Source organism: Corvus moneduloides, chromosome 1 (assembly GCF_009650955.1).
Source record: "Corvus moneduloides isolate bCorMon1 chromosome 1, bCorMon1.pri, whole genome shotgun sequence".
In the NCBI taxonomy this organism is placed as follows: Eukaryota; Metazoa; Chordata; class Aves; order Passeriformes; family Corvidae; genus Corvus; species Corvus moneduloides.
This window is the reverse complement of record NC_045476.1, coordinates 30,542,595-30,569,445: the sequence shown is the minus strand read 5'-3', so window position 1 is coordinate 30,569,445 and position 26,851 is coordinate 30,542,595. Positions and strand designations below refer to the sequence as shown.

Below are 26,851 nucleotides of genomic sequence, written 5' to 3'. Positions count from 1 at the left end.
TTGGCAAAAATGAGTGGGTTAGTTGTAATTTGTTTGGTTCTTTCCCAACATTCATTTCCCTTTTCTGCTCCCACTATCCCCAGTAATATTAAGATCCCTTATTAATTTATTTAAAGAAAAGCCTTAAAAGCTGACTTCTGTTATTTTATTGAACCAATCCCTAAAACACAAGTTTGGCCTGACAGTTGAGAGGGTTTTTTTTAAAAAAATAATTTGCATTTCAGTATTCCTGTTCACCTGCTGCCTTGGGTTTAGCTCTTTGGGCTCCCAATTTGAAATTTCTTATAACAGCTGAGTGCTAGGAAATGTCCTTTTAGGGAAGAAAGTCACTTGTTCTCACATAATCATTGGAACGTGTGAACTGGGATTTTAAGGAGGTACTAGACATTGAAAGACTCCCGATAAAATCCTAGATATTGGTGAGCCTCTGGTATTGGCATCTTTTGTTTTAAAGATTTATTTCATGAGCACAGGAAGACAGCTTCCTGCATAAATTTCTACTGAATTGATTCCCTATCTGCAAGCTGGGCCAGAATGTCATAAAATAGAAAATGCAAACCTGATAGTAGTTAGACACAGACGTTGAGAATGTGGAACTTGAGGTTCTCTGTGGGGCCAGCTACTTTCTCATCTGATTTTCACATTCCTTTACTAATTGATTAATATGGTGAGTTTGCTCCTCTCTGCAGTAGCTCTGAGCAGCAATATGTACATTCATTGGGATCAGACAGTCCCACCCCTTCACCTCTCCTTCATCATCAGCTTCATTATTGACAATATCTGTAATTGCATCATGAGAGAGCTGCACTTTTAGCTCTCCTCTTCCTTTCCTCCTCCCTCCATGCTGCGAGAGAGAAGTGGCACGGCATATTGCATAGCTAAAAGCTTATCAAGCCTGAATTTGTTACACCTCTGAATTTGGCAGACAAGCATTCACAACCACTACAGATATACATGGCTCATCACCACGTGAAGCTGGACACCCTGAGAAGACAGATAATATTGTATTGGTTTTCTTGTTGCTCTGCAAACAATCAAATAGGCTTAAGCTATGCAATCTGATATTCCCTAATTGACAGCTTTTCCAAGGTTCATTTGTTAACTGAGAGCATGACATGTATTGAAGTTGTTTCTTCATAATGCATTTGGCATTAACTGGAGAGGCTGTTGAATGCCTCAGACATCAACATCTCAGCAATAAGATATTTTGCCTACAGTTTTGACTTTCTAACTAGTGACTTTGTATTTGCAAGAGAGTGTGAAATGAGCATATGACAGGACAGGGTAGGAGAAAAAAGCTTAAATGCATTCTTCGAAGAAAATTTGTGAGACAGTGTTTTTGCTGCTTGGGACATTTACTTGGGTTTTATGGTTCAACTGTCCTTTATTTCTTTTGTTATAAAATCTTGGTTTCTTGCTTAACAAAGTATTCACTGAGTAGTCATAGGGTTTCAGAGTCCTTTGATTTTGGTATATTTATAAATAGGCATATCTGATTTTATTTATAATGATGAAGAATTTGTGTGTAAAAGACATGTGCAAGAGTTTTGCTTGCCTGCATCCACAAGAGAATAAAATGAAAAAAAATCCTCTATTTCGAAGAATCTTAAGCTTCTCTCACATGAAGCCCAGGCTTATTTGAAGGAATAAATTATCTGTGTAGAAGAGACCAGAGGATGATTTCTCCACTGAATTTGTCACTACTTTGCATTTGCTGCTTTCTTGTCACTAGTTTCCATAAACACTTTCTTAGTTTCTTAGAACGCAGATTGTGCCAGAACTGTAACACTCAGCACTTTTTTTCATTCTGTTAAAGATTTCCTCTATCTACTCTTCCTTGTAACTCTTCATATGATGTTCACACAGAATCTATAAGTGCTGATTAAGAGACTTATCACAAATATGTCATCATTAATAGCTGTTGCATCCCATGAACTTGTTAGTTACTGGATAAATTTATCTTGGATGTAAAAATATGTTTTACTTTCAGTTTTTGTCATTACTTAGTGTAAGCATGTTACTCTAAATATTTAGGTTAATTTCTCTAGTACCTAGTTAAGTTTCTGCATGGATTCCTCCTTCTGGGAAGAGTACATGCCTGGAGAAGTACATGAAATTTTACAGATGATGTCAAAATAATTGAGGCGCTTCAGTGGCACTTTAACTAGCACTGTTTAGGAAGTGAAACACAGCTGTTTGGATGAGGGAAAAATGAGTGAATGGATCAGGATGCTTTCATTTCACAGGAATAAAGAGCCTAGCTTTGGCAGAACGGCCTATTCAAATAATGCCAGGGAAGAATGAGCAAAGCTAGATTCTGCATAGAAAAGGCCAGAAACAAACTTTTGAAAGCCCTAAAGTCTGGAACCTAAGCACACATCTCTCCTCCTTCTGTAAACATCAATGGCCTGACTTCCTGCTGCAACCGAATATCCCTGAGCCCTTGGGGGACATTCTGCACCTGTCTCCAAGTGCCTTCTCTTTTATTTGCAAGGTCTGAGATCAAATACCATCTGGGTGCCTGGCAATAACTGACTCCAGAAACACTTCTGTCTTGCAGGGCAAGCACAAGCTGCATGTGGACACAGGACTGGAGGGCTCCTGGTGTGGCCTCATCCCCATTGGGAACCCCTGCGAGAATGTGACCACGACAGGACTTAAGTGGAACCTCAGTAAGTGAGACAGCTCTGGGATGCTGGGTTTGACATGGTCCTGACCCTACATTTAGAGCAGCTTCACCAGTGATGAAGGGCCTTACAAGTTTGAAGGTGAAGCATGGCATTGAATACTGGCCAGGCCATTTTTTTCCTAGAAATGAAGGGGTTTTCGCATGAAAGCAAGAGAAATATGTTTAAACCTGAGATATCACAGGCAGAAACACATTTTCCATTTGGGAGTCATTGTGCTCTTCAAACAGAACATTTGTTGAGGTCATGATACATTACCATCTTGATACATTGCCCTCCAGGGAGAAGAAGCCATGAGTGTCTAAACTCCTGCTTATAAGCCATAAAGTTACAACAGACAAATAATAATGTGATACAGATTATTAAAACTGCCTCACTTCACCTGAACTGCTTCATTTATATTGTCTGTTTCTCAACCCTGAATGAATAGATCCTTTTTCTTACTTTAAAGTGGAAAAGAGTGCATTTGATCTAGAACCAGGGACATTTATCTGTAGAGAAAGGAGGTTTCATGACCAAAAAAAACTTGAAACAACCTTCATCCTCGTGCCTCTTTCTCTCCCACACTGAGTCATTTGGGATGTATTTGCACAGGAAAGTAACGGGATATTTTCAATGAAGAAAAACTTAAGTGGGAGCAAAGCAGTAATTGAGAGGCTCTAGTCTCACTCCGATGGACATGTCCAGGCTTTAGAGCCATTCCATGCAGAAAGGGCATGCTGTTCTCACAGTTCACAGTACAGTGCTTTCACTGGTGAGGAATTAATCTGAGATTGACCCACTGTGTCAGCCAGCAGAACATCTGCTGGTTCCACTGAGAGTTTGAGCAATAAAGGTGGTGGTATGCATTAGTAGCTCATTAATGATAAAAGGTATAAATATGGCATTAGTTTTGGATTTTGGGGAATTGCCATAGGAAGAGCTGTCTGGCTAGCAATGTTTCTGTCCTTTTAAACTGGATTGGAAGAGCTGAATGTGTTGTGTAATAGATATTCCCTTAATTTGAAAAAGAGTCAGATATTTTCATTTGTACGTATAAATACAGTTGACAAATAAGATACTGAATTTTCATCTGCTCATCTGCTGTTGTCCATCGAGTTCTGTGGCCCATTGCACTGAGGTACTGATTTCTCAGAAAACATTCTGTCCTTCAGAATGAGGTGCAAGAAGCTCAAATCAGCCTCATGTAAATGAAGGAAGCATCTCTGAATCCTGTGTCGTATTGCAAAAGGCTACTGTGTGGGTTAAAATATGGTAGATGCAATGAGGTTGCAGCCCTTTCTTCTGGTTTTTATTATTAGTTGAAAAAGCTGTTTTTCAGATACAACAGAATTTTCTTCAGTTTAATTCCATAGATTTTGTCAGGTTTACAAGGTGCTCATTAGGAAGTTGGTTTTAAAGATGGTCTGTCTGCTCTCACAAATCACATTACTTTGTTACTGCTAAATTATGATTGCCTTATCTGCTAAAGCTAAAGGGATTGCTAGGCAGCTGTGCCAGCTGGAGGAGGATGCAGGGGGGAGATGCAATGGGAACAAATACTTTTTTTCTCTCTAGGGTTGGGTTAAGATATCAGTTTCTTAAATGGTGATCATAACTAGATATGGACCTAGGGGAATTTTTATTAAGCTTCATTTCATCTTCTTTTTATCTTTTTCTGGGGGACAAAAAAAGTAATTATGTGACTGTTTCCTGCTTGTTTCATCTGAACACCATCATCTCTGCTTCTCCCTGCCCTTGTTCTCATTTTCCAGTAGGAAAGAGACCAGACCTTTACAGTGTTTTCCTTAGTGATGTGCATATTGCATCCCATTACAGGCTGTGTATTCAGTCTCAGTTTCTCTCAGGTTGAAGTTCTTTCATTTATTTCTTCATGTTAATCACAGATATATCTGCAAAACCAAAAAAATGATCTGGTCTTCCTTGAAGAGGTTCAATCTATCTGAGACATCAAGGTTATCACAACCTGAAACTGCTCTCTTGCCCAAGTGACCAGAGCTAACCTTTTCACTCATCCAAATCCAGAATAATCTTTGAACAAATTTATTGTTCAGACACTGATTGAAAAATTAAAGTGCAGTTACATTCCCCAGAAGGGAAGCCAATAGCTCCAACACAGCATGTGGTTAGTTGTGACTTGGTTGGATTTTTTCCCTAATCAATAGGACCTACATTCTGATAGCTTAAGTTTGGTACTAGCTTCTGTTGTGTTAATGCACTTTTGTGCTGCCTGTAGTTTTGCAGTTACTTTAAAAAATATTAATCCTCCTGTAAATTGGGATGGAGAAGCAAAGGCTTCTCAGCAACTGGGGAGAAGTAGAATAATGAGAATAGATACTGAAGTGTGATATGGACATCAGCCTTGCTGCTGATGGCTGGCAGTGGCAGAGCTTTACCTGTTCATTCGTTAACAGCAATCTGAGCACACACCTTTGTAAACCTCAGTAAATAATTTTTTGTGGCTATAAATTCATTTTTATGTGTAAATCATAAAAGAAATGGAATTTTTAAGAGAAACATGACATGAAAGTCCTGTTCGCTCAGTTTGTTATGGAATTAATTGGATGTGACCTAACAAGTTGGGTTTTAAAAAGTAATTTTTGAGCCCTCAGAATATTTAGGTAACTGGGCAGTAAACTAATTTCAGAATTTTACTTCAAACAGTGATATATTAGATGGTAGGGGAGCCCTCATTTTTGCAAACAGTAATTTCCAGGAAATCAAAATTCAAATAACACTGCAGTACAAAAAAGAGCTGGCTTTGCATCAAGGTTTTTAATGTTTAACACCAATTTCTGTCTGAGCACATCTGAGATTACTCTGCCAATTAAAATTTGTAAAACCTTCAAGAGGTAGTCAAACGTTATCTGTGTCCAGTCTACAGCTGCTGTCATGATACTTCATAGGTTCTGAATAGAAAAAGACAAGGATAAATACCTAGGACAGAAGCTGTATTGAGGTTAAGAGTAGGCTACCAAAGGCCTCATTTCAGTGGTTGAATTAGATAAACCCGAAATCTATACGTCATTCTGCTAGCAGAGAAACAATGATGTCTCTTAATATTAAGAATTCAGTATTTTTTGTATGTCTGTTTGGAATGCAGCATGTATACATGCTTTTATGCATGCTTATCTTAGTTATTTGCTAGCACTTGTCACAAACAGAATTTTCATTTATTTTAGTTCTCATCTTATGGGTGAAAGAACTTGGAGAAGAAAGTGGAAAATTGATTAGAGAAAATATTTTTATCCATACTTGCTATTGTGTAGCACATACTCAGAACACATTATAAACATATTCTTTCCATTCCCAAAGGGATACAGATCTTTTCTCTATTAAAATCTGATTTATAGTACAGGAATCAGATAATGCTTTATCTGATTTGACTCACCTGGCTGCTTGCTGATAACAGCTCTCATGTCTAATAAATAAATAACAAAAAATCCAGTAATGCCAGAATTACCCAGCATTCTTCATTAGGTCCTCAGTGGTGCTTTCATGGAAGGTAGATAAGAATGAAGGTAGAAATCAGCTGCACTGCTCATCAAAGAAGCAGCTGGAAGGTAATGGTAGGCTTTTTTGGGAAATGGTTCTTTTTCTGTGAAATTACTTTAGAAAATAATCTTGCTAATTAATTTGTTCTTCATCCCTGTGGCCTTTGATATGCTGTATGTCATGGCTGTACTGAAAATGCCAACATATATGTGTGTATGTGTATAAATATGTGTGTGTGTGTATATTTATGAAAACTCTGTGTATGTGACTGTGCTTTCAAGGTAATTTTCATGCCAATTTGCCTTCTTTAGGCAGGAAGCTAAATTGCTGTAAAATGCTACCATTTGAAAGAGTGCCACTGTCATTTCACTTCAAAAGGCAATAGCTGTAACAATGGGAGCAGGACCTTTCTCTAACTGTAGCAACAGAGCGTCCACTGACTACTAACGTCACAGGTAGATGAACAGGATCCCAAATCTTTTTGATGCTGTTTGTGTTGTTAGAAAAATTGGAATGCTTGCACTGTTTTACTTCACTGGGGTTTTATTGACGTTGCATTGTGAATGGAACAAAAAGTTTACAAAAGCAGTTGTGGTTTGTGTTTTAGGAGAATTCACAGTCTAAAAGATTAAAAGAATTAGTAACTCCTTTAAAAAAAAAGAGGGTGAGGGACTGTTCTGGGGAAGGTTGTAAATTAAAATGGACAGGTATCACTGTGCTAGTGAGGCTGTTTGTATAAGCACTCTCTAAGCTGTTTCATAACTGAAATAGTTTACATCACACATTTTGCTACCCCAGATCACTCTGACTGAGGCAAACTAAGTGGCGCTTCTGGGAATAGCTTTGTTTTCAGTGGCAGAGTAAATAGCTTCACAGCTGGATTCCCACTCTCCTCTGCTTTCCTCTCCTTCCCTCCCTTCTCTCCTTCTTTACTGGCAGAAGATTGATTATCAGTGATGTATTTTTTCATTTATCCATTGCAGCTCTAAGACTCTGGGTAGGGGTGGAGTGGACAGAAATGGTGTTGCTGATCCCAAAGCATTGGGTGGCTTTGACCTTTGGCAAGCTGTTTGCCCACAGGAGTGCTGCTGTTGGCCTTCCAGGGTCACATCATTTGTTACAAGGCATGGCCTGCTGAAATACTTTTCCAATGAAGCAGATGTTCTGATGGTGGCAGCCTGGCATTCCACTGGCTTACTTCAAGTCAGCAAAAGCAACAGTGAGGGCATTGCTTAGCATTGCATGAAATGATTTTGAACCACAAAGACCATTTGGTGTACATTAAAGGACTGATGAACAGAGAGCTCAGTTGTGCTGGGCCTCTAAGCCTTCATTTGCATTTTTTGCTGAACAGCAGCTTGAAAACTCAGTCAGACTTTGTGAAGAGGCTTGAAATGGGAATTTGAGGTCACACATTCAGTTCATTTACACATATTTCAGTAAATGTTTGGAATTAGTGGAGGAGAGATTCGGATTCAGCTCCTCTTTAGCAAGGTAGCAGGGTCCCTGGCATTCAGTTTGGAAAGCCTGCTTTAAGGTGATGAACAATTACACTTTTCCAGATCACAACTGGGGCAACGTTACTACTGTGGGACTCCACTTATGGAAAGATTCATGTGAGTACCTTAGTTCTGAACTAGCTCAAACCACTTCCAGTGGTAAGTTTAGCTCAGCTGGAAGACCATCTTTAATGGGACATAGGGAATGTATATATGATCCTTCCATGCAGCAGTATTAGAGGGTAATGGTAGGCTTTTTCAGAAAATGTTTCTTTTTCGGTGAAGTTAATTTAGAAAATAATCTTGCCAACTAATTTATTCTTCATCCCTATGGCCTTTGGTATGCAATAATTGCCAGGAAGGAGTAGAATAAAAAAATCTCAGAGAGACTCCAACACAGCTGTACACAGAGTAGATGACTCTCCAAAACCTGAGTAATACCATCCTGAAGTAAACTGAAGACATTTAGAATCATAATAGAATGTCCTGAGTTGGAATGGACCCATCACGATCATCAAATCCAACTCGTGTCCCTGCACAGGACAACCCAAAGAATCACACTGTGTGCCTGAGAGTGTTGCCCAAGTAATTCTTGAACTGCATGACCCTGGAAAAGTCTCTCTCCATCTTCCTTGTAGGGTTCTTCTGGAAGGCTGCAATTATGTCCCTCTGGATGGCATCCCATTGTTCAGGTGTGTCAACTGCACCACTGAGCTTGGTGTCGTCTGTAAATTTGATGAAGATGCGCTCACTCCATCTACATCATTAATGAAGATATGAAATAGCACAGGTTCCAATATGGACTCCTGAGTGACACCACTTGTCACTGATGTCCAGGACTCTGAGTCACTGACCATCACCTTCTGGATGTGACTGTCCAACCAATTCCTTATCCACCTAACAGTCTACCCACCAGATCCATCTCTCTCCAGTTTGGAGAGAAGGATGTTGAGGGGAGCTATGTCCAAGACTTTTTACAGAAGCCCAGATAAATGACATCTCTAGCCATGACCACTTCCCTGGGGAGCTTTGTCCACTGATGGAATCACCCCATCATAGAAGGCCACTGGGTTGGTCAGGCAGGACTTGGCCTTGGTAAAGCTGTGCTGGCTGTCTCAGATCACCTCCCTGTCCTCCACATGCTTCAGCATGGCTTCTAGGAGGATCTGTTCCATGATCTTCCCAGGCACAGAGGTGAGACTGACAGGTCAGTGGTTCCCAGAATCCTCCTTTCTACATTTTTAAAGAGGGGTACAATGTTTCCCTTTTTCCAGTCACCTGGGACTTCACCTGACTGCCAGGACTTTTCAAATATCATGGAGAGTGGCTTGGCAACTATATCAGCCAGTTTTCTCAGGATCCTGGGATGTATTTCATCAGGTCCCATAGACTTACGTACACTCAGGTTCCTCAGATGGGATCTCTACTTACGGTGGGGAGCACTTTGCTCCCCCAGTCCCATCCTTCTGTCCATCCACTCAAGAGGTGTGGGAAGAGAGGTCAACACTGTAGACTGAGGCAAAAGAGATGTTGAGTACCTCAGCCTTCTCCTCATCCATTGTTACCAGTCTTCCACCAGTGTTCATCAGGGGTGGGTGCACCTTCTTTGACCTTCCTTTTCTGGTTTATGTACCTGTGGAAGCCCTTCCTGTTATTCTTTGCATCCCATGCTAGGCTCAGCTTCACCTTGGCCTTCCTCAGCTGTATTTCATCTCTGTACTCTTCCCAGGTTTCCTGTCCCTATATCCACTGCCTGCGCATTTGCTTCTTCCCCTTTACTTTGACCAGCAGTTCCCTACTCAGCCATGCCTCTCTCTTGGCTTCCCTGCCTGATTTGTTGCTCCTGGGTATTGCCAGCTTTTGTGCTCTATGGAAGACTTCCTTAAAGATCTGCCTGCTCTCCTCCACTCCCCTACCCCTGAGGACAGTCTTACAGGGGATCCCACTGACTATCTCTCTGAAGAGCTGGAATTTTGCTTTCATAAATTTCAGTGGCCTAACTTTACTTCTTACCTGATCCATATATCTCAGGACTGCAAACTCCACCTGTGCATGACCACTGCAGCCCAGGCTGTCTCCAATCTCGATGTCCCCAGTTAGCTCACTTCACCTCCCCCGACCAAAACACTTATGTGTATGCAGCTACATTGTTGTGGCACATTGCAGCTATGGAAACTTAATTCCATTATTAATATGGAGGGAAGAGAGTTGTCAAGAGAGCAAAATGCTGTTCTTTCCCTAGCATACCCTCTGTTACTTTAGTCCCTGCTTCTGCTAATGGAAATATAATCCAGAGGTATGAAGAAACAGCTGCTCTGCATCAGCCCAGCATTGGTGCAGATAATCCTCATCACTCTGGTGGCCGTAGATTGGTGAGAGTACAAAAAGTCACATGAAAATCAAAAGCAACTTGCTGCTATTGAAGGATGTCCACTGTAAAGTCAAAACACCTTTCTGAGCAAGAGGGAGAACTGCAGAGAGACAGAGAGCTAGCATTTAGATTGGTGGGGGTCAAAATTAACTCTATGGATTTCAGCACTGACTCTGAATTTTCGTCGGTGAGTGTGGGGGCTGAATTTGTCCAAGAAAGAGACCTCATAGTTTATACTGATGACATTTAACCCTAAAGGCCTTCTCATCAGTAAACCTGCCCACATGGATACTGGAAAATCATCTTGTTTAGACAACAGCAGAGTTAAAGGTGAAACATAGTGGTGTACTTCAATGAAAGTCTGAAAAATTGGCCAGAGTACAAATGCTCGTTCGTCATATCCCTTGAAAATATACTTTAATTGTTTTCATCCTTAAATTCCCAGAACCAGCCATAATAAATGTAAATGTCACACTGCCTGGAGATTTCCAAAAACAAGAAAGCTTTCTGAGGTATGTGGTGAGTTATTGCCAGTTTCCAATGTCTCTGCAGAACCACAAAAGGGCAAGGACCAGTAGAAGGACAAATCAATCACATCTGGCTAGAGTCTTCCAGAATTAAAAAATGAGATATGTTTGTCTGTGATGACTCAGTTAATGAATGTGTGCTATTTAGATTTCTGGGGGGTCGTTCAAGTAGGTAGGTGTTGCCACTAAACATTGACTCCTCCCTTGCATTTTGTTTGCGGACCTCTTAGTTCTGTTTATGTTTTTAGTACATACTGGTGTATGTGATTGATCTCTTCTTCCCGAAAATATGACACTGAAGGAAATTATTTTCTCTGCAGTGATCTATTCCTGTACCTTATTGGCAAACAGTCCTGGCTATCTCCTCTACAGTGTCTCAATTCTTCATTCACTCTTCACTTTATAAACATTTTGCATGTGGTATCTGAGGGGGCACTGCTCTCTCCAGCTTTTGGCTCTAGATGTTTTTGGAAAAGGTGGGTTTTTTCCTGCTGTTATATTAAGTTCCATAGAGGGTGAAAGTCTGGTAGATGTCATCACTGACTTTTGCTGTATGTTGTAAAAACTTATGTTTTGGCTGTAAGTTGTTTCTGGCATCCTGATGTGTAATTAATAAGCTGTTAACAACTGACTGTAGTGAGTGTGCTCTGGAACTGTTAATTTTAGACATGCATACCAATTTCACATCACTAAGCAAAGCTGTTGTTCTCAGGTGAGTTGGGAAATACAAATTTCTGATAGATGATTCTATGTCTTGCCGTGGAAGCAGCTGTGACTTCTTTTGGGCAGTAAATTCATATGGCGGGGCGGAGTCAAGGCGAATCAAAGGGAAGAAAAAAGAGAAAGTGGCAATGTGAGATTGCATTTGAGATTAGGAACATGTTTTGGAGAAAAGGCAGATAACATCAAAATGGGGGAAGATGTGAATACAGAGGTTGAGAAAATGAGAATAGAGGTGCTTTAAGTAGACTGTTGACATTTTCCTTTTTGAATTGAGACCAAAAATTCTCAGTCTTGTTGTTTCTCTGCTGTTAGTGATCTCTCTCATTTTCCACTGCTGTCCAGGCATTATAACCTACTTCTACTGTCAGTAAACTGGTGAGCTCAAGTGATGCAGGCCTGTCCTTAGGATCTGCCTAGGTATTGATCCAACAGCAAAAGATGGCATTAGACATTTGATTTTAAAACAACTTGCACTCTTATGGTTATCAATTCAAGACTGAAACAGAGAAATAAAATTAATTAATGTTTGGATGTAATGGTACTTACAGATTGGAGACACCAGCATCACTCAGTGTCCCAGGTATATTCTCTAGGAAGGAATCTGCAGCCATAGTTGATGGTGCAGATGTGTACAACCTAAGCCTTTCCCACTGCAGAAACAGAGATACCTGGGAGGAATAAGGTGAAGCACTGCTGATTTTCTTGTGGTTCAGGCAGTTGATTGTCTGGAGTGTTTACTCTGTGAAGGTACTTTATCTACTTGCAAGTTAGCTATTCATTTCTCTTAGCACTCGAGCTTTTAGCACCCTAACATTCCTGAGAGCTCTGCCTTGGTTCTGTAAAGCACAGGATACTCCAAAATGAAAGCTGTAGTATCATCTTTAAGATACTACATAAGGTGTTAATATCTGTGTCATTGCTCTTGAACAGTTTCACATGTGCAATGGTATTATCAATTCTATCATAACGAGCAACACACAAACCCTTGAGGAATTCAGCATGCAGGCAATCAATGCAGTTTATACAGTAAATAAGGCATAAAGCACTATGATGAATCAGAGCTCAAAGGGTGTCAGTTAAGAGAATACTATTTGCCAAAAGGAGTCCGGCCTGCTTGTTTAATGGGACTGTGTAATTAAAGGACGAAAACTAAAGAACCTGCATTAAAATTTCACAGGCAAACATTAATTCTGGCATCCCCTTGCTCTCAAGTCCATGACCCTGCAGCCTTAGCATTTCTGAAGAGCTGTCTTCTATGCGTATTACTTCCAAGTGAATATGGGTTCATATACTGTTAACAGGTCAAGTGTATGTAGCATGTCCCATTGTATCAATAGAAGTTCAGATCAGCATGTGGCAGCAGAGTTTCCTGTTATTTACATTTTGAAGCTTTTTCCTTGTATTTAATAAGAAAAAAAAATTTCAAGAAATTCCAAATATTTTTAGTATATCTTAAGTAAGTGGTAACACATGTCATAAACCAAACAGTAAATCCAAATGAATGGACATGGAATGAATGTCAAGAGATCTTACAATCTGTATAGTTTTCCTATGGCATCACTCCTGAAAAACCTGAAAAATAGTTCCTCTTTCATGAGCTTTCAGTTCAACTTTGGGGATTCCTTTATAACAGCATCTTAAGAAACTCTGCTCCAATTAGATGATTTTTTTTTTCTTTCTGTATGCTATGGATAGAGTATGTGATAAATATATTCTCATGCCATTAAGCGTTATAACACAGCATTTATAATCTAATTGCCAATAAGAAACATCAGAATTGTACATTCAGGTTTCCCAAGCTTAGGGCCTAATTTACCCAGGCACCAGCAATACCACTGTATCACTGCTGATTGGCAGGCCACTTAATGATGCTGTTTATAAGACAATTTTCTAATCAGCTGCGTGAACACTCATCAGGAGCTTGCTTCTTGATTTAAAGCAGAGTTGGAGAGAAAGATAGGGTTTGTTTTGCTTGTAAAAACAAACCAGAAAAAAAAGTAAATTACAAAGAGAAATATTGGGGGAAATTTTTTCCATCTTATGAAGGATTGATACAGTAAAAAAAAAGAAAAGCACAAATACAGAAAGCTTTGATATGAATCTGGATTATGCTTTTAAAAGTTCAGTGTAGAATTAAAGCTGTGGCATGAATGAATCAGCATTCATCAGGCTATTTCTTTTGTGCATTTTGATTCTGGATGATGATAGCTTAAACATTAACATTCTTGTTTTTAACAGGTGTTACATTTCCAGTCATTGTTTAATAATAATTATATAGTAGATATTCTGTTTGGTCTAGTCAGTTGAAACTGAGGCACAGTTAATTTTCCATTTATTTCACATTTCAGATTTTAGTTTTCAGCCCACTAACTCTAGGCAACCCTCTTTTCCACTTGAAGAATAATTAATTATTCCTTGCTTTCTTCCTATCTATTTCATCCTTTTGTTCCATAATAGAATAGTTTTAATTTTAAAAATGTGATATAAATCACATGTAAGCTGGGTCAAGTGTGTCTGGCATGGAAGCAATTCATTATATGATTTAAGAGGTTTTAACAAGATGAGCTTCAGTTGACCTGCCAAATTTATGAATAATTTTGACGGGCATAATTAAGTACATTTTCCAAATTTATCCCCAAGTAATCATTGTAAAACTCTTGTAAACACACCTTGTAAACACAGTTCTGTAGGCTGTATATCCAGAGTATGTTGAAGAATTCATGTTTTATGAAAATATTAGAGCTTAATATCAAGCTTGTGGAATTAATGGAAGAATTACACACTGACTTTAACATGTTAATCTGGAGATGCCTCTGTCCCTTCCTCACTAGGGTTACTTAAGCCCCCACTTCATCAGAAGGTTTAGGCATTCATGCATTTTCACACATGTTACTAGTCCCATTGAATATAAAGGGATTATTCAGTGGGTAAAGTTAAACACATGCAGAAGTACTTACTGCAAGTCAGACTCTGAAGTGGGAGTTAATAACCTTCAAAAATGTCTGAAATGGCTTTTCTGTATGTAAAATAAGGTGGTACTGACTTTAATCTCAATTTCCAGGGTTACTTGCCTGGCCTTTTACCTATTCTAATCTCTCTTCTCACTCACCAATGCTATAAAGCTCCCTTTTCTAGTTCTGCACATTTTTTATGTATTGCTGGTTGACTGTAGTAATTTACATTAATTGCTCCTGATTTTACTGTTGAATGCCTGGGCAAAGTATGAAGACATGGTAAGACAAATGACTTTGACATATTTCTCACATCTGGTTTCTTTACCTGTAATTCAGCAGTTCTGGTTTCCTGCCAGTACAGCTGTCATGTCCATGTATCAAGTGAATTTTTCATATGAGAATTTTGGAAAAAAAGGTTTCTGGATACCTACCAGAATTTTTAAAAATCATAAATGTTTCATAAATAGCCAAAAGCATTAGAATATGGTACATGTCTGCATAGTTGTAAGAGAAAAAACCACTCTGGATGGAGTGAATCAACAACAGAGTGTATGAGATTTTTTTTTTTTTTTTTTTTTTTACCATGATACAAATTTGCCACACTTTTGTGTCCCTCTCTGCCATATGTAAAGCAAGATTTTCAATCCACATTAAAACCATGTATGCAGCCAATACAAGGCACTTGCTAGGGAACGGGGAATGCTTTCCACATCATAGTATGGGCTAGAATGTGTGAAATACTAACATTAACATAAATATTTTTGTGCTAGAATAATTCAGCATTGTTCCTTTTTTTTTGTATTTTGAAATATGAAGTGTAGTTATGTTTACCTTTGAACATTCCAAAAGCCTGTAAATTCTTCCTTTGGCAAGTGCAAATCAACAAATGCTGGCAGAACCCTGAAAGACAGCTTTCTGTTGTGAGCTTCTGTAGAGATTTATGCTGCTCATTTGCAGTGTACAGCAGGAAGGTTGGTTGGTTATTCAGAGCTTGTGTGTGCTACTTTGTTTTTGCTGCTGCCTTTTGTTAGTCTGTGTGTTTATGTTAGCACAGTTATGGACCATTTAAGACTTGTTCTGGATTTTTGAGAGCTCTTCTGCTGGCAATTAATTTTACATCCCAAATATCTCAAGAAAACCTTGTTGTCAGTGAATTTATAAATTAGCTTGTGTTCCTTTTAATACCATAATTACTTTAGTGTCCCAGCTTACATAGTCTCAAAAGAATTTTACTGACTGTTGTGAGATTCACTCTTTCCAGTTTATGCTATTCTCTAACTTCGCAGAGTAATGATTCTCTAGATGTTTGTCAGTCTTGGTTTTGTACCCGTGTTTCCCGAGTTTCTCTCCCAACATTGTGTTCTATCTGGTCTGATGCCAGTTTCAACAAATTCTTTAAAAGTTACAAATAATGAAGACAGTCTTAAAAAAAAAAACAGCAAACCCACAAACAAACAAACCAAAAGAAAAAAAAAAAGCAACCCAAAAACTTGCATTGTTTTCATGGCACAGCATCACTTGCTGACTCAGTGGGTAGCACACCAGGCTGGGGATCCAGCAGTGTGGCTGGAGTACATCATGATCTCTCAGTAGTATGCTGTCTCACTTGTCCTACTGCTTATCTTGTTAACTCTTTGGGGCAGGGACTGCACAGTGCCCTCTGTCCTTCCTTCCCCTACAGGGATAAACACAATTAATTGCAAATGGGAGATGACTTCTGGAGTTACAGTTGAAAGCTATTACCATGGAATGATTCCTGATTTTAACTAAATGCATATTCTGTGAGTGTAAGAGACTGCATGTGGATTATTATCTTCAGAAGTGGTACTGTGGAAAAAGAAGGAAATCATTGTTTAACATACAGTGCCATCTACAGAGCAGGCTATGCAACCTGTACTTCTTACATTATATGGGGTTTTTTGTTTGGGTTGTTTTTGTTGGGTTTTTTTCATTTTTTGTCACAGTCCAGTTGACATTAATGGCTAGAGAGTGTATGAGAAGGTTTTGTCAGATGCCTGCAGAACTGGAGGATGAGGAAGAGTGGTTTATGCTCTCATCTGTTTCGGCCATAATTGGCAATATCCATCGGCCAGGCTGCAGCAACCGCACCCACTCTTAACTCTCTCTTAGAAGCCTATATTGTTGGGGGGTGTTATGTCTTTTTTAAAATGCAACTATTTCTAGAAATGCTGCATCTGCAGCTAACCTTCCTAGCAATCACATGACCTACCACAGCAGTCTGAAAGGCAGGCAGAGGTGGAAAAAGGAGGAAAGAGACCAGAGAGGAAAAAGCCCATCTGCGATCATGTTGTGTGAACATGAAGTATACTAAGGCACCTTGTCGACTGTCCTCTCTGTTTAGAGTCAGTTTAAATGTGGGGGTGAAGGGGAGTGCATCTTCCCATATTGTTACCTAAGCACATGCTGTAGAGAAAACTGTTAAGCAGTGGTTGTGTGTTTGCATGGTTCACTCATTGGAATGACAGTGCAGGGAGAGTTGGATTAAATCCCAAAAATCTTTAGAGTGATCTTCAGATAAATGTTAATTTTGATGCAGAAAACTGGATTTTTATTTTTTTAAAAGACAGAAAAAGTGAAAGAACACAGAAATATAACTCCTTCCACTCTCAAGGATTCATTATTTATGTAACATAGCAAATTAGTTATTGTGTTCACTGCAGAACAAATTGTTGTCTGTCCTCTTTTCTCTAGCTCCTGAACGTGGCAAATTATCTGATCTTTAAGCTGTTGCTAGCTCAGGACCCAGTGTTTTCAATCTTCAAATTAGTGGGTTTGAAAAACAGAAATGGGAAGGGAGGGCTGAGAATGAATTCTGACATCCAGGGCAGAGACGAAATAATTTTCTGGCAGATGATCTTGCACAGGTGAAGAGGGAGAGGGGAAAACAAGAAGGGTCTTTGTTTTTTTATATAGTTACATGTGAAATTCAGTGTATTTAAAGTAGCAGCAGAGATGTACTGGGAGTCTGAGTGTCTGAGACAGCTGAAGTTGCATGTTAAACAGAATTTATGAGACTAGTCTGCCATTTGTCACCTGCACGGTCACTGTCAGTACATGTGACTGTGTAGGTGAGTGGGGGTGTATGTAAATAATAATACCCTTTATTTAATATACATTAAAACTTAAAAGGGACAGAAATATGAGTTAGCAGAGTGCTACAAAATGTGAAGTTAATTATATAGTAGTTATCCTCAACATTTCCATCTTTAAAGTGATTTTGAACTGCTTAAGTGCAGCAGTTACTGCAGACTGTGATTAGATAAACAGATGCAAATAGTAATTGTAACTGATAAATGATTGATGATGGCTTTATATGCTTATCATTATATACTGTTGTAAACACTTTTTTACTAGGTGGGGATGAAGTCTGTAGGAAAATTGATGATGTATGCAGTATGAATTCAAACTGTAGTGCTTTTAAGTGTATAGAGGGCCAATATTGTAGGGCCAATACAGAGTTGTTACCTGAGGAACTGATGAACTTTACCATTGGTATCATCGGGCTGAGCACCAAACATCTGCCAGGTGACATTCAGAGCCTGAATACAAGTGCAGCTGGGAAGGTGAGTTTACAGGAGAGAGCCTAAAAGTACAGATGGGGAGGCTGAGCACTGTCAAATGATGGCTTTTGGTGTGGAAGGCCCCCGATCCACTGCTCAAAAGGAGAGGAGATGCCACTTCTCTTCATTTTTCCATTGCTTCTCATGGCTCCTGCCTTTTGTCACAACCTTCCAGTGTCCTGTCTCCTGCAGTTACATGAGACGTTTGCAATGCATTATTTGACAGCCACAGAGCGACTATGTTACACCCACATTGTAGCAGCCATTTGGGACAGAACAAGTGGTTTTGGATCACTGGAAGTTGATGGGAACAAGAGACAAATATGCATGTCTCTAGAAAAACAGGGTGGGATAAGAGGTTTGTGCAATGTTAATGATGCTTTAATTCTATTTGGTTTGTCACCTGCCATTTGCTAATTTTTAATCACAGTAACAACATTTGTTAGTTACATTGATTGAAAGGGAATTTTATTGCAGCAGCTTGAATTTAATATCAGTTCTTTGTGTATCATACAATGCAAAAAGTAACCTGTGGTAATTAAATTACAGGCTAAGTCTTCACTCTACATAAATTATTCTATTCACTGGGGAAAAAAATAAGCAGAATATTACCAAAGAAAATGCCCAAATCATTAGCAGCCTCTACTCCCTGCTCTGTTCATTTCACTGGCAATTCTGAAATTTGTCTGTTACTTTTCCCGTGGTGTTGTAGAACTGACAATGAACTTGCCATCTTTTCTGTCATGTGCCTGCCCTTGGGCTTGTATAAAAGAAAGGAATTAGGTTGTGTTTTGTTGACCTTTTAGATGCAAGGGAAATGGTAGTCCTGTTTCCTTACACATCAAATGATGCCAGGCTGTTGTCTATGTTAACCTTTGTGGAGCACCCTGATGTGATCGTTACCCTCACACCAGGACACAGATGTCAGAGAGAATTGAGAAGGGATAAATTGGAGATGCCATGCAAAACAGCTCAGCTAAAGACATTTTTCTCCTGCACTGAAGAAAAGGTATTCTGTACGTGTTTAAGTACTTAGCTGGTCTGTGAGTCCTGTAATTTGCTTAGCCAAACAGAACTTCAAAACAGATGGTTTCTAAATTTGGGGAAAATAACCATTACAGTATTTTTTTTCCCTGTGCAGTCTGCAGTTATACTTTAGTACTGAAATTATTTGAAAATTAAGCAGGAAAATAAAATTTGGGTCTTTACCAACTGAATACTAATTTCAGGAACACACAATTTTTAGTACGTATTAGATTTGCGTCTGCACATTTAGCCTAAGATTTGTTTATGCTCTGATTTAGTGCCTCGTGCTGCCTACTTGCATACACACTATCAAATCAGTCAGTTGGAGTCACCAGAGTATTTAGCTCCCAGCTGCATTTGCTCATAAAAGGAGGAATGACAAGTTTCCTCCTTTGCAGAGGAGGAAGTGGAGAAACAGAAGGAAGTAATTTACACTTACATAGCACCTGCCACCAGCCACCTCTACAGGCAGATTACCAATAGTAAGTGCACTGCATTGTGGGGAAAGCATTTCTTCGTGAGCAACTGCTTCATTCCCAGTCTCTTAATTGAGGAAACTGAGGTGCAGAGCATTTTTCTCATCCAAAATTGTAAGTGAAGCTAATCAGAAGGTAGGAATCTGAGTATCCTGGGCTTTGGGATTATTTTCTTATCCTGATAGAAATAAATTATGACAAAGGTATTAATTGTTTTATATTTTTGGGGTTTTTAATATATATGTAATATTATTGCACATAGTCATTATTTTCAAAGCGCATCTAAGAAAATTATATTTAGGAACTCTGCCTTTCTCTTAGAATATATGGTCAGCTGTTGGTCATTTCGTATGTGTCCATCCCTGAACATAAAGAGAGTGTCTAGGTGTAAAAATGGAGTAAAAATGGGTTTTCTGAAAAGCCAAGCATAGTATTTGGTCTCCACTTCAACAGTACTTTAACCATTATTTGTCAGTGTGAGAGCACCAGCATATTCTCAGGTAGCCTTTGAGATAACTCATTACCCAAGAACAGAAATTAACTTGGGTTGGGTAGTTCTAGAGGGAAATTTAGGTCTATGACTCATTTGATTTGAGTCTTTGCTTCCTCAAGCAAGCATGCTGTGCGATGCCGGCCATACTCTGCTGCACAAGGCAGAGCTGGGCTGTGGAAAGCGCTGCCACAGAATACTGTGGACCACAGCAAACACAGTGATACAGTGTCCAAGATATCCCTAAGGTACAGGTTTTTGAGGCAGGGTGCACTGAGGAAAATACTGCTCCATATTGTTCGTTCTTTTAAGTTCTTTCCTAAATACCTCATATGGACCATTGCCTGAGGCTCCTGTGTCACTGTCTTACTAAGATAAATCCTTGGGATGACAGCAGTGGCTGCTTTTGTGCTCTTTTGACCTGTAGAGTCCTCCTGAGAGCACAAATGTGTTCTTCCGTTTGGGCTTCTCTCCAAGCTGTTTTGTCCTCTACCCACATTAGGGACTTAGCTTTTAGGTTTGAATTATCCTTTCTTACACAGAGGACTAGAATTATATGCCCTTCTTCAGAGAGCATTCCCTTGCACAGTGTACCACCTGTAGTGTGGCAATAATATGTGTTTATCTCTGCTGAAAACATCTGACCTACTACATGTTTTTTACCATCTCTAGGCTATTTCTGCTAGTGCAGCTGTAAAATACAGCCTTCGATTGCTTGCTAAATTGTCAAAATAAGTTGGCAATTGAGAGCCTGCCTCTGCATTTTAATGGGCTTTGGCTACAAAGATTTCAGAGTAGGACTTTTCTCCTTTACTTGAAAACCTGCTTTCTAGTTCAGGTTTCTAAAGGTGGTACTGTAGATCTGCAGGCACCAGTAGAAGAGCGTTTATGGCCCTGAAGTGTGGAGACTCAGGCAGAGAACAAGATGACTTCCCTTCATACACTCTCCTGAGTTTTCAGACTTTTTAACAGGGAAAACCGTTTGGGTTCCTTTGATTGGTTGTTTTGTTTGGTTGGGGGTTTTTTTAAACTGGTGCAGTTGTAGCTTCCCTGCCAGAGTCTTGTAAGTAAACACTTGTGTAACAGAGTATGAAGCTGCAAGAGTGCTTAAGGTCTTGAGCTGTGAGTAGCTGCTTATGTAACTGCAAGCAGTTATCTACCGTTTCTTCATTAAATGCTCTTGTTAAGCTGTGATTGCTGACCATAAGTGCATTCACAGCATCACCTGACAGGTGGAAACTCCTTGCTGCTTTCCTTAAGGTGTCTTTGAGAGAGAATTAAATGACTTTTAATTCTTTTCGAATTCATCCCATTTGTATCTTCTCTGATGTATATAACCTCTGGTGGCTCAAAGGGGATGCTTTTGGGCAGAATACAGCCACAAAGTAGGATTTCGACTAGCCCATGTTGCTTTTAGAGTTGCAGTTTTTATGTAAATCAGTTTTAGGACTGAAACTGCAGTTTGGATGTTCCATGAAAATCTTCTTGGCATGTTGCATCACTGACTTGAAAGGTAAAACTACAGTATAATAGCCACTTGATGGTGCTTTCTAGAGACTGTAATGTCTCTTTATTCAGCTGCAGATACAGTAGCAGCTGGTGGGAGCATAAGGTTCCAGAATTCTTACTGCAGCCATTATAACTTTGTGGTTTTTATGTTACTACATAGCATTTATACACAGGGTGATGGGAAAGGAAGGTGAGTGAAACATATTTGCACATTTTAGTAACAATATCCAATATTGACAGGTTGTATTTTATTCTGGAAAAAATGCCACTTTTGAGGGGGTCATCTGATGTCCTCATTTGCAGCTTGATTGGTCATTGTTGTGATTGTTGGTCTGTTGTGTTATAACCAAAATTTCAGGAACCTGTTTGTCTTGAATGTCCTTGTCATAAGTTTACATCTAAATCTGTAAAATATTACAACTTCGAATTTAGAAAGGTAATTGAATTATGCTACACAAAGCAAAATGTGTAATTTTCCACATCTTTCTAAAAGATCCTGCTTTTTTAGCACCTTGTCTCCAAGGAATGTCAGGTGGATGATACCCTTCACATCAATACATGTAGCCATCACCATGCAAAAGAGAACCTTCTCTCTTCAGTCTGATTTTTCGTTCAGATGCTTTGACTAAAGCATTACGGAGCTAACGTAGAAATTGACTGAAGTAATATCCAGCAAAGGGTTGTGAAGTTTTCCCATATGCAGAAGAGAATTATTACAGATATTAGTTTTGCCTTTTTTTTTTTCCCCTTGAGTCTGGAACCTGTGCAGTCTGTTCTCTACAAGAAAAGACAAAAAGAAAAACGAATGTAAAGAAACCCAGATGATCTCCTGTGGATGGAGGCATATATATGTGTGTGTGTACATGGGAGTAACGGAGTAGTGGATTTAGATTACATGGGGCACTTCATTGTATAATAATCAGAGTAATATAATTTCAAGTAATTAATGTTAAATTTTGCAGTGAAGTAGCTTATACTTTTTTTTTTTTTCTGTTTGCAATGCCTAATTCTGGCAGAAAGCTTATTTACCCTGAGGGTAAATACCTAGTCACAGAATCATATAATCATTAAGGCTGGGAAAGAGCCCCAAGATCATCAAGTCCAACCTTTGACTAAATACCACCACACCCACTCAACTGTATCACAAAGGGCCACATCATTTTTTTAACACTTTCAGGGACGGTGACTCTACTGTGAGTCACAGGTGAGAAGCAGAGAGGTGACTGACAGAGCAGATCCAGTCTCTAGTCTAAAAGTGGTGCTTCTGATGTAACTGCCTTTTTGCAGTGTTTATTTCATGTTGCATGAATAACACCATTCTCATCACATATTTGCCTGTTCTTTGTGCATCTGTAGCCTAAATTACTCTGTCTACACACCATTTAGGTACAATCATATCTTGGAAGAGAAACGGCCCATGACTTGAAAGTGACAAAAATGGATGTGGTTCAGTCTCATGAACCCCTTACAGAAAGTTAGGGGATTCTTTGTGGGAAGTAAAGGCAGTGCTCTGCTCAGCAGGATAGTGAAGTCTTGGATTTCAGAAATGGAGTTTCCCCTGTTGGAAAAGGGATATGTAATGAGTGACCTGAAAAAGTGATTTTTCCCATGTGGTGAATTGAAAAGAAATTGGTGGGAAGAGATGTGGAAGTTCCTGCCTCCTAATCAGTGGTTCAGCTAACGTACAGTTCTAGCAGGATATTTCCAAGCTGCTGATTGTATTGCTTCAGAAAAAGAAAAATCATCCCATTTCTTGAAAACGCAGTGTTTTGTCTTGGAAAGAAAAATGCATTAGATTATGGTACTTAGTACTTTAGACCTTCTGCCTTGTCGTAACAAGGTTCACTAGAGCTAGTAGAGGCTGATTCAAGTATATAGCTTTTGCCATAGCCTGCAGATGGCGTTGTAGTCTCCACTGTCAATAATCTGGCTGGGAATGGCAATCACAATGATAAATACATGGGCACTTCAGAGACTGAGAGGCAAAGCAAAAGAGATTCTGCTCCACAGAGAATTTGCTTGTTGAACAACCAAATTCAAGAAATCAAATCTTTCTGATGCAGGCTGTCTGATAGTATCAGATGACATATTGTATCAAAGCAAACTTAATTATTAGTAGAATCGCATTGCCTTGCATGTTTTAGTTTTGGAATGCATTGGTATTTATTATTCCATCTGCTCCTGAAAGACTTAGCAATTGGTTATTACAATTAGATAATTACTAAATATATTCTGTCCTTCTGGAATCTAAATGGAATGCAGACTTGGGAATACTCAACAAAACTGAACTGTGCTAAATTGAAAACTGATGAGAAGTACCTCTTTCTGCAGTGCATAATTTCACTTTGGAGCACATTGGGCTGAGATGGTGCCAGGTTTTGTTCAGCACTGGTGGTGTGTTCCTTCAAAGTGAGTGCCTGAGCAGCAGCAGGTAATCCTGCCTGATCCCCTTGTCCTTGGCTGCATATAACATAATAACGTGTAACATGCACAACAGACACAAACCATCATGGATGCTCCTGATGTGAGAGTGCTGGAAGAAACAATAGATGATTTATTTGAGTAACAGAACCGTTAAAATAGAATAAACACAAACACTTTTTAGAAGTTTTCTGTTTCCATGATTGTAGTCAGTCTCTAGAGGTTAGAACCATATTTCCCTGGGGAAATACTCTAGCTATGTCAGAACTGCCTAGATTAGGTGGAGGGGAGGTGTTGTTGTTACCTTTGAATTTGGCTGGGAAGTTACCAAAATTACAAAGAAGGAAAAAAAAGGCTTCTGGTGAGATCAGTGTGCCTGTTCCCAAAACTACTCCTAGTTCTGGTTTAAGGCTTATCTCTCAAACTAATTGTATAGAATGTTACCAGCTCTTGGCTGGCTGTGTATTTTTAAACTCTAAATGAATACATGCATGTACAAACATAGGTGCAGTGAAATGTTGCCTATTAAAAACTGAGCTCATAAAAACCTGTTCTAGAAGTAATAGACTATCAGCGTCTTCTTTTATAGAGGAAAATCAATTCAAAAAGAAGCAACTCTGAATATAATTAAACATCATAACTCTGGTTTATATGTGCTTAATAGGTACAATAATACCTACTGTATCTCACAGGAGCCTTTTGAAGTTTAATTAATTAGCATTTAGAAAAGCATGCTGAAATTCTAGGATGAGAGTAAACTCCAAGTACATTTTATCACTGCTGCTGTTTTATGCACAATTTTGAGAAAAACCTAGTAATTCAGAGATCCAGAATGTGTTAGCATTCCATCTTAATTTTACATTCACATAAAATTAGTTTCTTCTTGTTTTCATAAGATTTTTCCACCCCTAGAATCAACACTTAAAGTTTTTTTCTTGCCTAAAACCCAAAACATGTATTTAAAACAAGTTCTATTGTTAAGTAAATACCATTTCTTTCCTTAATCTTGTTTGTTTTACTTTCCTTCAGAAGCAGGAGGCATAAATCAGAAGTGCTTAAGAAACTTACAGCCAACCTCAGTGACAGTATCAGCATAAACTCACACTATTCAGTATAGTGGTATTCGGGGCAGCCTAAGTAGTAGGAACATTGTTATATGTCCTGTGATAGGACTCAGTCGTTTATATTTCCTCATTACAGCGTGTTGTATTTCAAAAGGAAGTACTGCAGGAAAAATAAGCAAACCATTGCACAGCCTTGGTATTCAGTAGGAGTGGAGATTGGGGAGCAAAAACGATCCCCACAAAGGTTGGTATCACCGCTGGTTCATTAGCTGTTTTAAAGATGAACTGTTAATCAGTTCTGAAATTAGATCGCATCCTCAGTTAAAAGAACAGTCTAAAAGCTTTATTGCTGTGTGTAAGGGAGAGGGGCAGAGATGTCAGACAGGCTGGCTGAGTAGTAGACAAGCATATTTTCATTTGGGTTGCATAGATGTTAATTTTATCTTGGGTTCACATTTGTGACAAAATATTTTTAAACTCAGGAAATCCTTTTTAAGTTATCTAAATCTATATACTTTTTTCCTTGTTATAGCTACACAGAAAAAGGCAGTATCTGGATTAGGCTGTGTTGAAGGTTATTTTTTCATAAATAAAGTCAGCCTGACATTTTTGTTCTGTTTTGGTTTTAAACTGACATCTTTACCTTTTAATCTCATTTTATTATGATTTGCCACTGCACAGAGTTTCATGTACACATATTCAAAGGTATAACTTCTTAGTTAATGATACTGACAATTAATTTGTGTCACAGGTCTACAGTCTGAGGCAGGAGGAAGGACTTATCACCAGAATGAGCCAGCTGAAGGCTTGGGAATTGCTGGGTGATTTTGTCACCTAAGGGAAAGCTCTGATAATTATGAGTTATGGAACTATCAGTTTGAAGTAGTACTGTCTTCAACACTGGTTTTTCCCCATACATCTCACAGAGTTATGAAGTGGGGAAGACAGACTTCATTATGTACAAAGTGTTTAGTGGCATAAACAATCATAAAATTCTGTAATTTTTATGATCTGGTGTCAACATGAGTATCTGTTGACATGAGTGTCCACTGTCTGTATTCTGGATAGTTGTTCCAATATTCTATATGGACTTGACCTCGTGAGAACAAGACCTTTTTATTATACTCCATTAAAGTTTTCAGTTATGTTTTAAATTAGAAACATCATAGTCCAGCAGATGGGAACTGTGCTAGAAATCACTAGACGGGCATTTTCTCAGGTTTTGCTGGGTAACCCAGGGCCACTCCAGGCATAATTCTCTGTGCTTCATTTTCTCCAGTTCAGAAACAGGAGTGATGCCACTGACCATCCTTTAAGTGCAGCGAGATCTATTGGTAGATGTTTTACAAAAGCTGATGGTGCCACTGTTATTCCTGACTGGGTCACTGGATGTAGTGTGTAACTGTGGCAGAAGGCTGCACTCTTTGTTGGTTTGTTTCTTTCCCCAGCATCCCACTGTCTCAGTTCCTTGGATTGGTAGTTTTTTTCAGGACTGGGACAATCATGTAGTTTTTCTTTGCACAGTGCCCAGCATAATGAAGTCTGAAGGCAATGACTGCTATCACACTGGCAATTAAAACTGAATTTGGTAAGCTGATGGGATGGTTAGGTTAATAGCTTGTAACGGGGTGGTTATTATGTTAATAGCCTGTAAATCCCTCCTGCACAGAACTGGATCATTCTTAACTTGCTGGATTTCTGTACTTATGACATTTTGATCTTGCAGGTTTTCTTACTGTGTAGAATGGAAATTGCTGATTTTTAGGCAAGTTGGAATACTTGGGAGAGAAAACACGGTAGTTGTGGGTCAGTATATTGACTCCATTGGTTTCACAAAGCTGGTCTTAGGTATTGTTTCTCTGTTTGTCTTGCTGAATTTACAAGCTTCTTTGGCTTCTTTGCCTTTTGAAGTGAAACTCTTTAAGACCTTGTAATCAAACCACAGCTAACTTTTTCTTTATTTAAACTGCAATGTTTGCATGGGCTGTACTTCCAATTTCAATATATAATTTAAATTCTGGGGAGGAA

At 39.0% G+C, this 26,851-nt stretch overlaps 1 protein-coding gene across 4 annotated transcripts in view; it reads left to right on the top strand.

The window, feature by feature from the left end:
* The window catches only part of TPK1 (thiamin pyrophosphokinase 1), a 315,027-nt gene that overhangs the window by 248,710 nt on the left and 39,466 nt on the right, over positions 1–26,851 (top strand). For all 4 annotated transcript variants that reach the window (XM_032104083.1, XM_032104065.1, XM_032104093.1 and 1 more), the window contains one exon: positions 2,561–2,672. In XM_032104083.1, the coding sequence (XP_031959974.1) occupies positions 2,561–2,672 (112 nt within the window). The remainder of the gene's footprint in view (positions 1–2,560; positions 2,673–26,851) is intronic.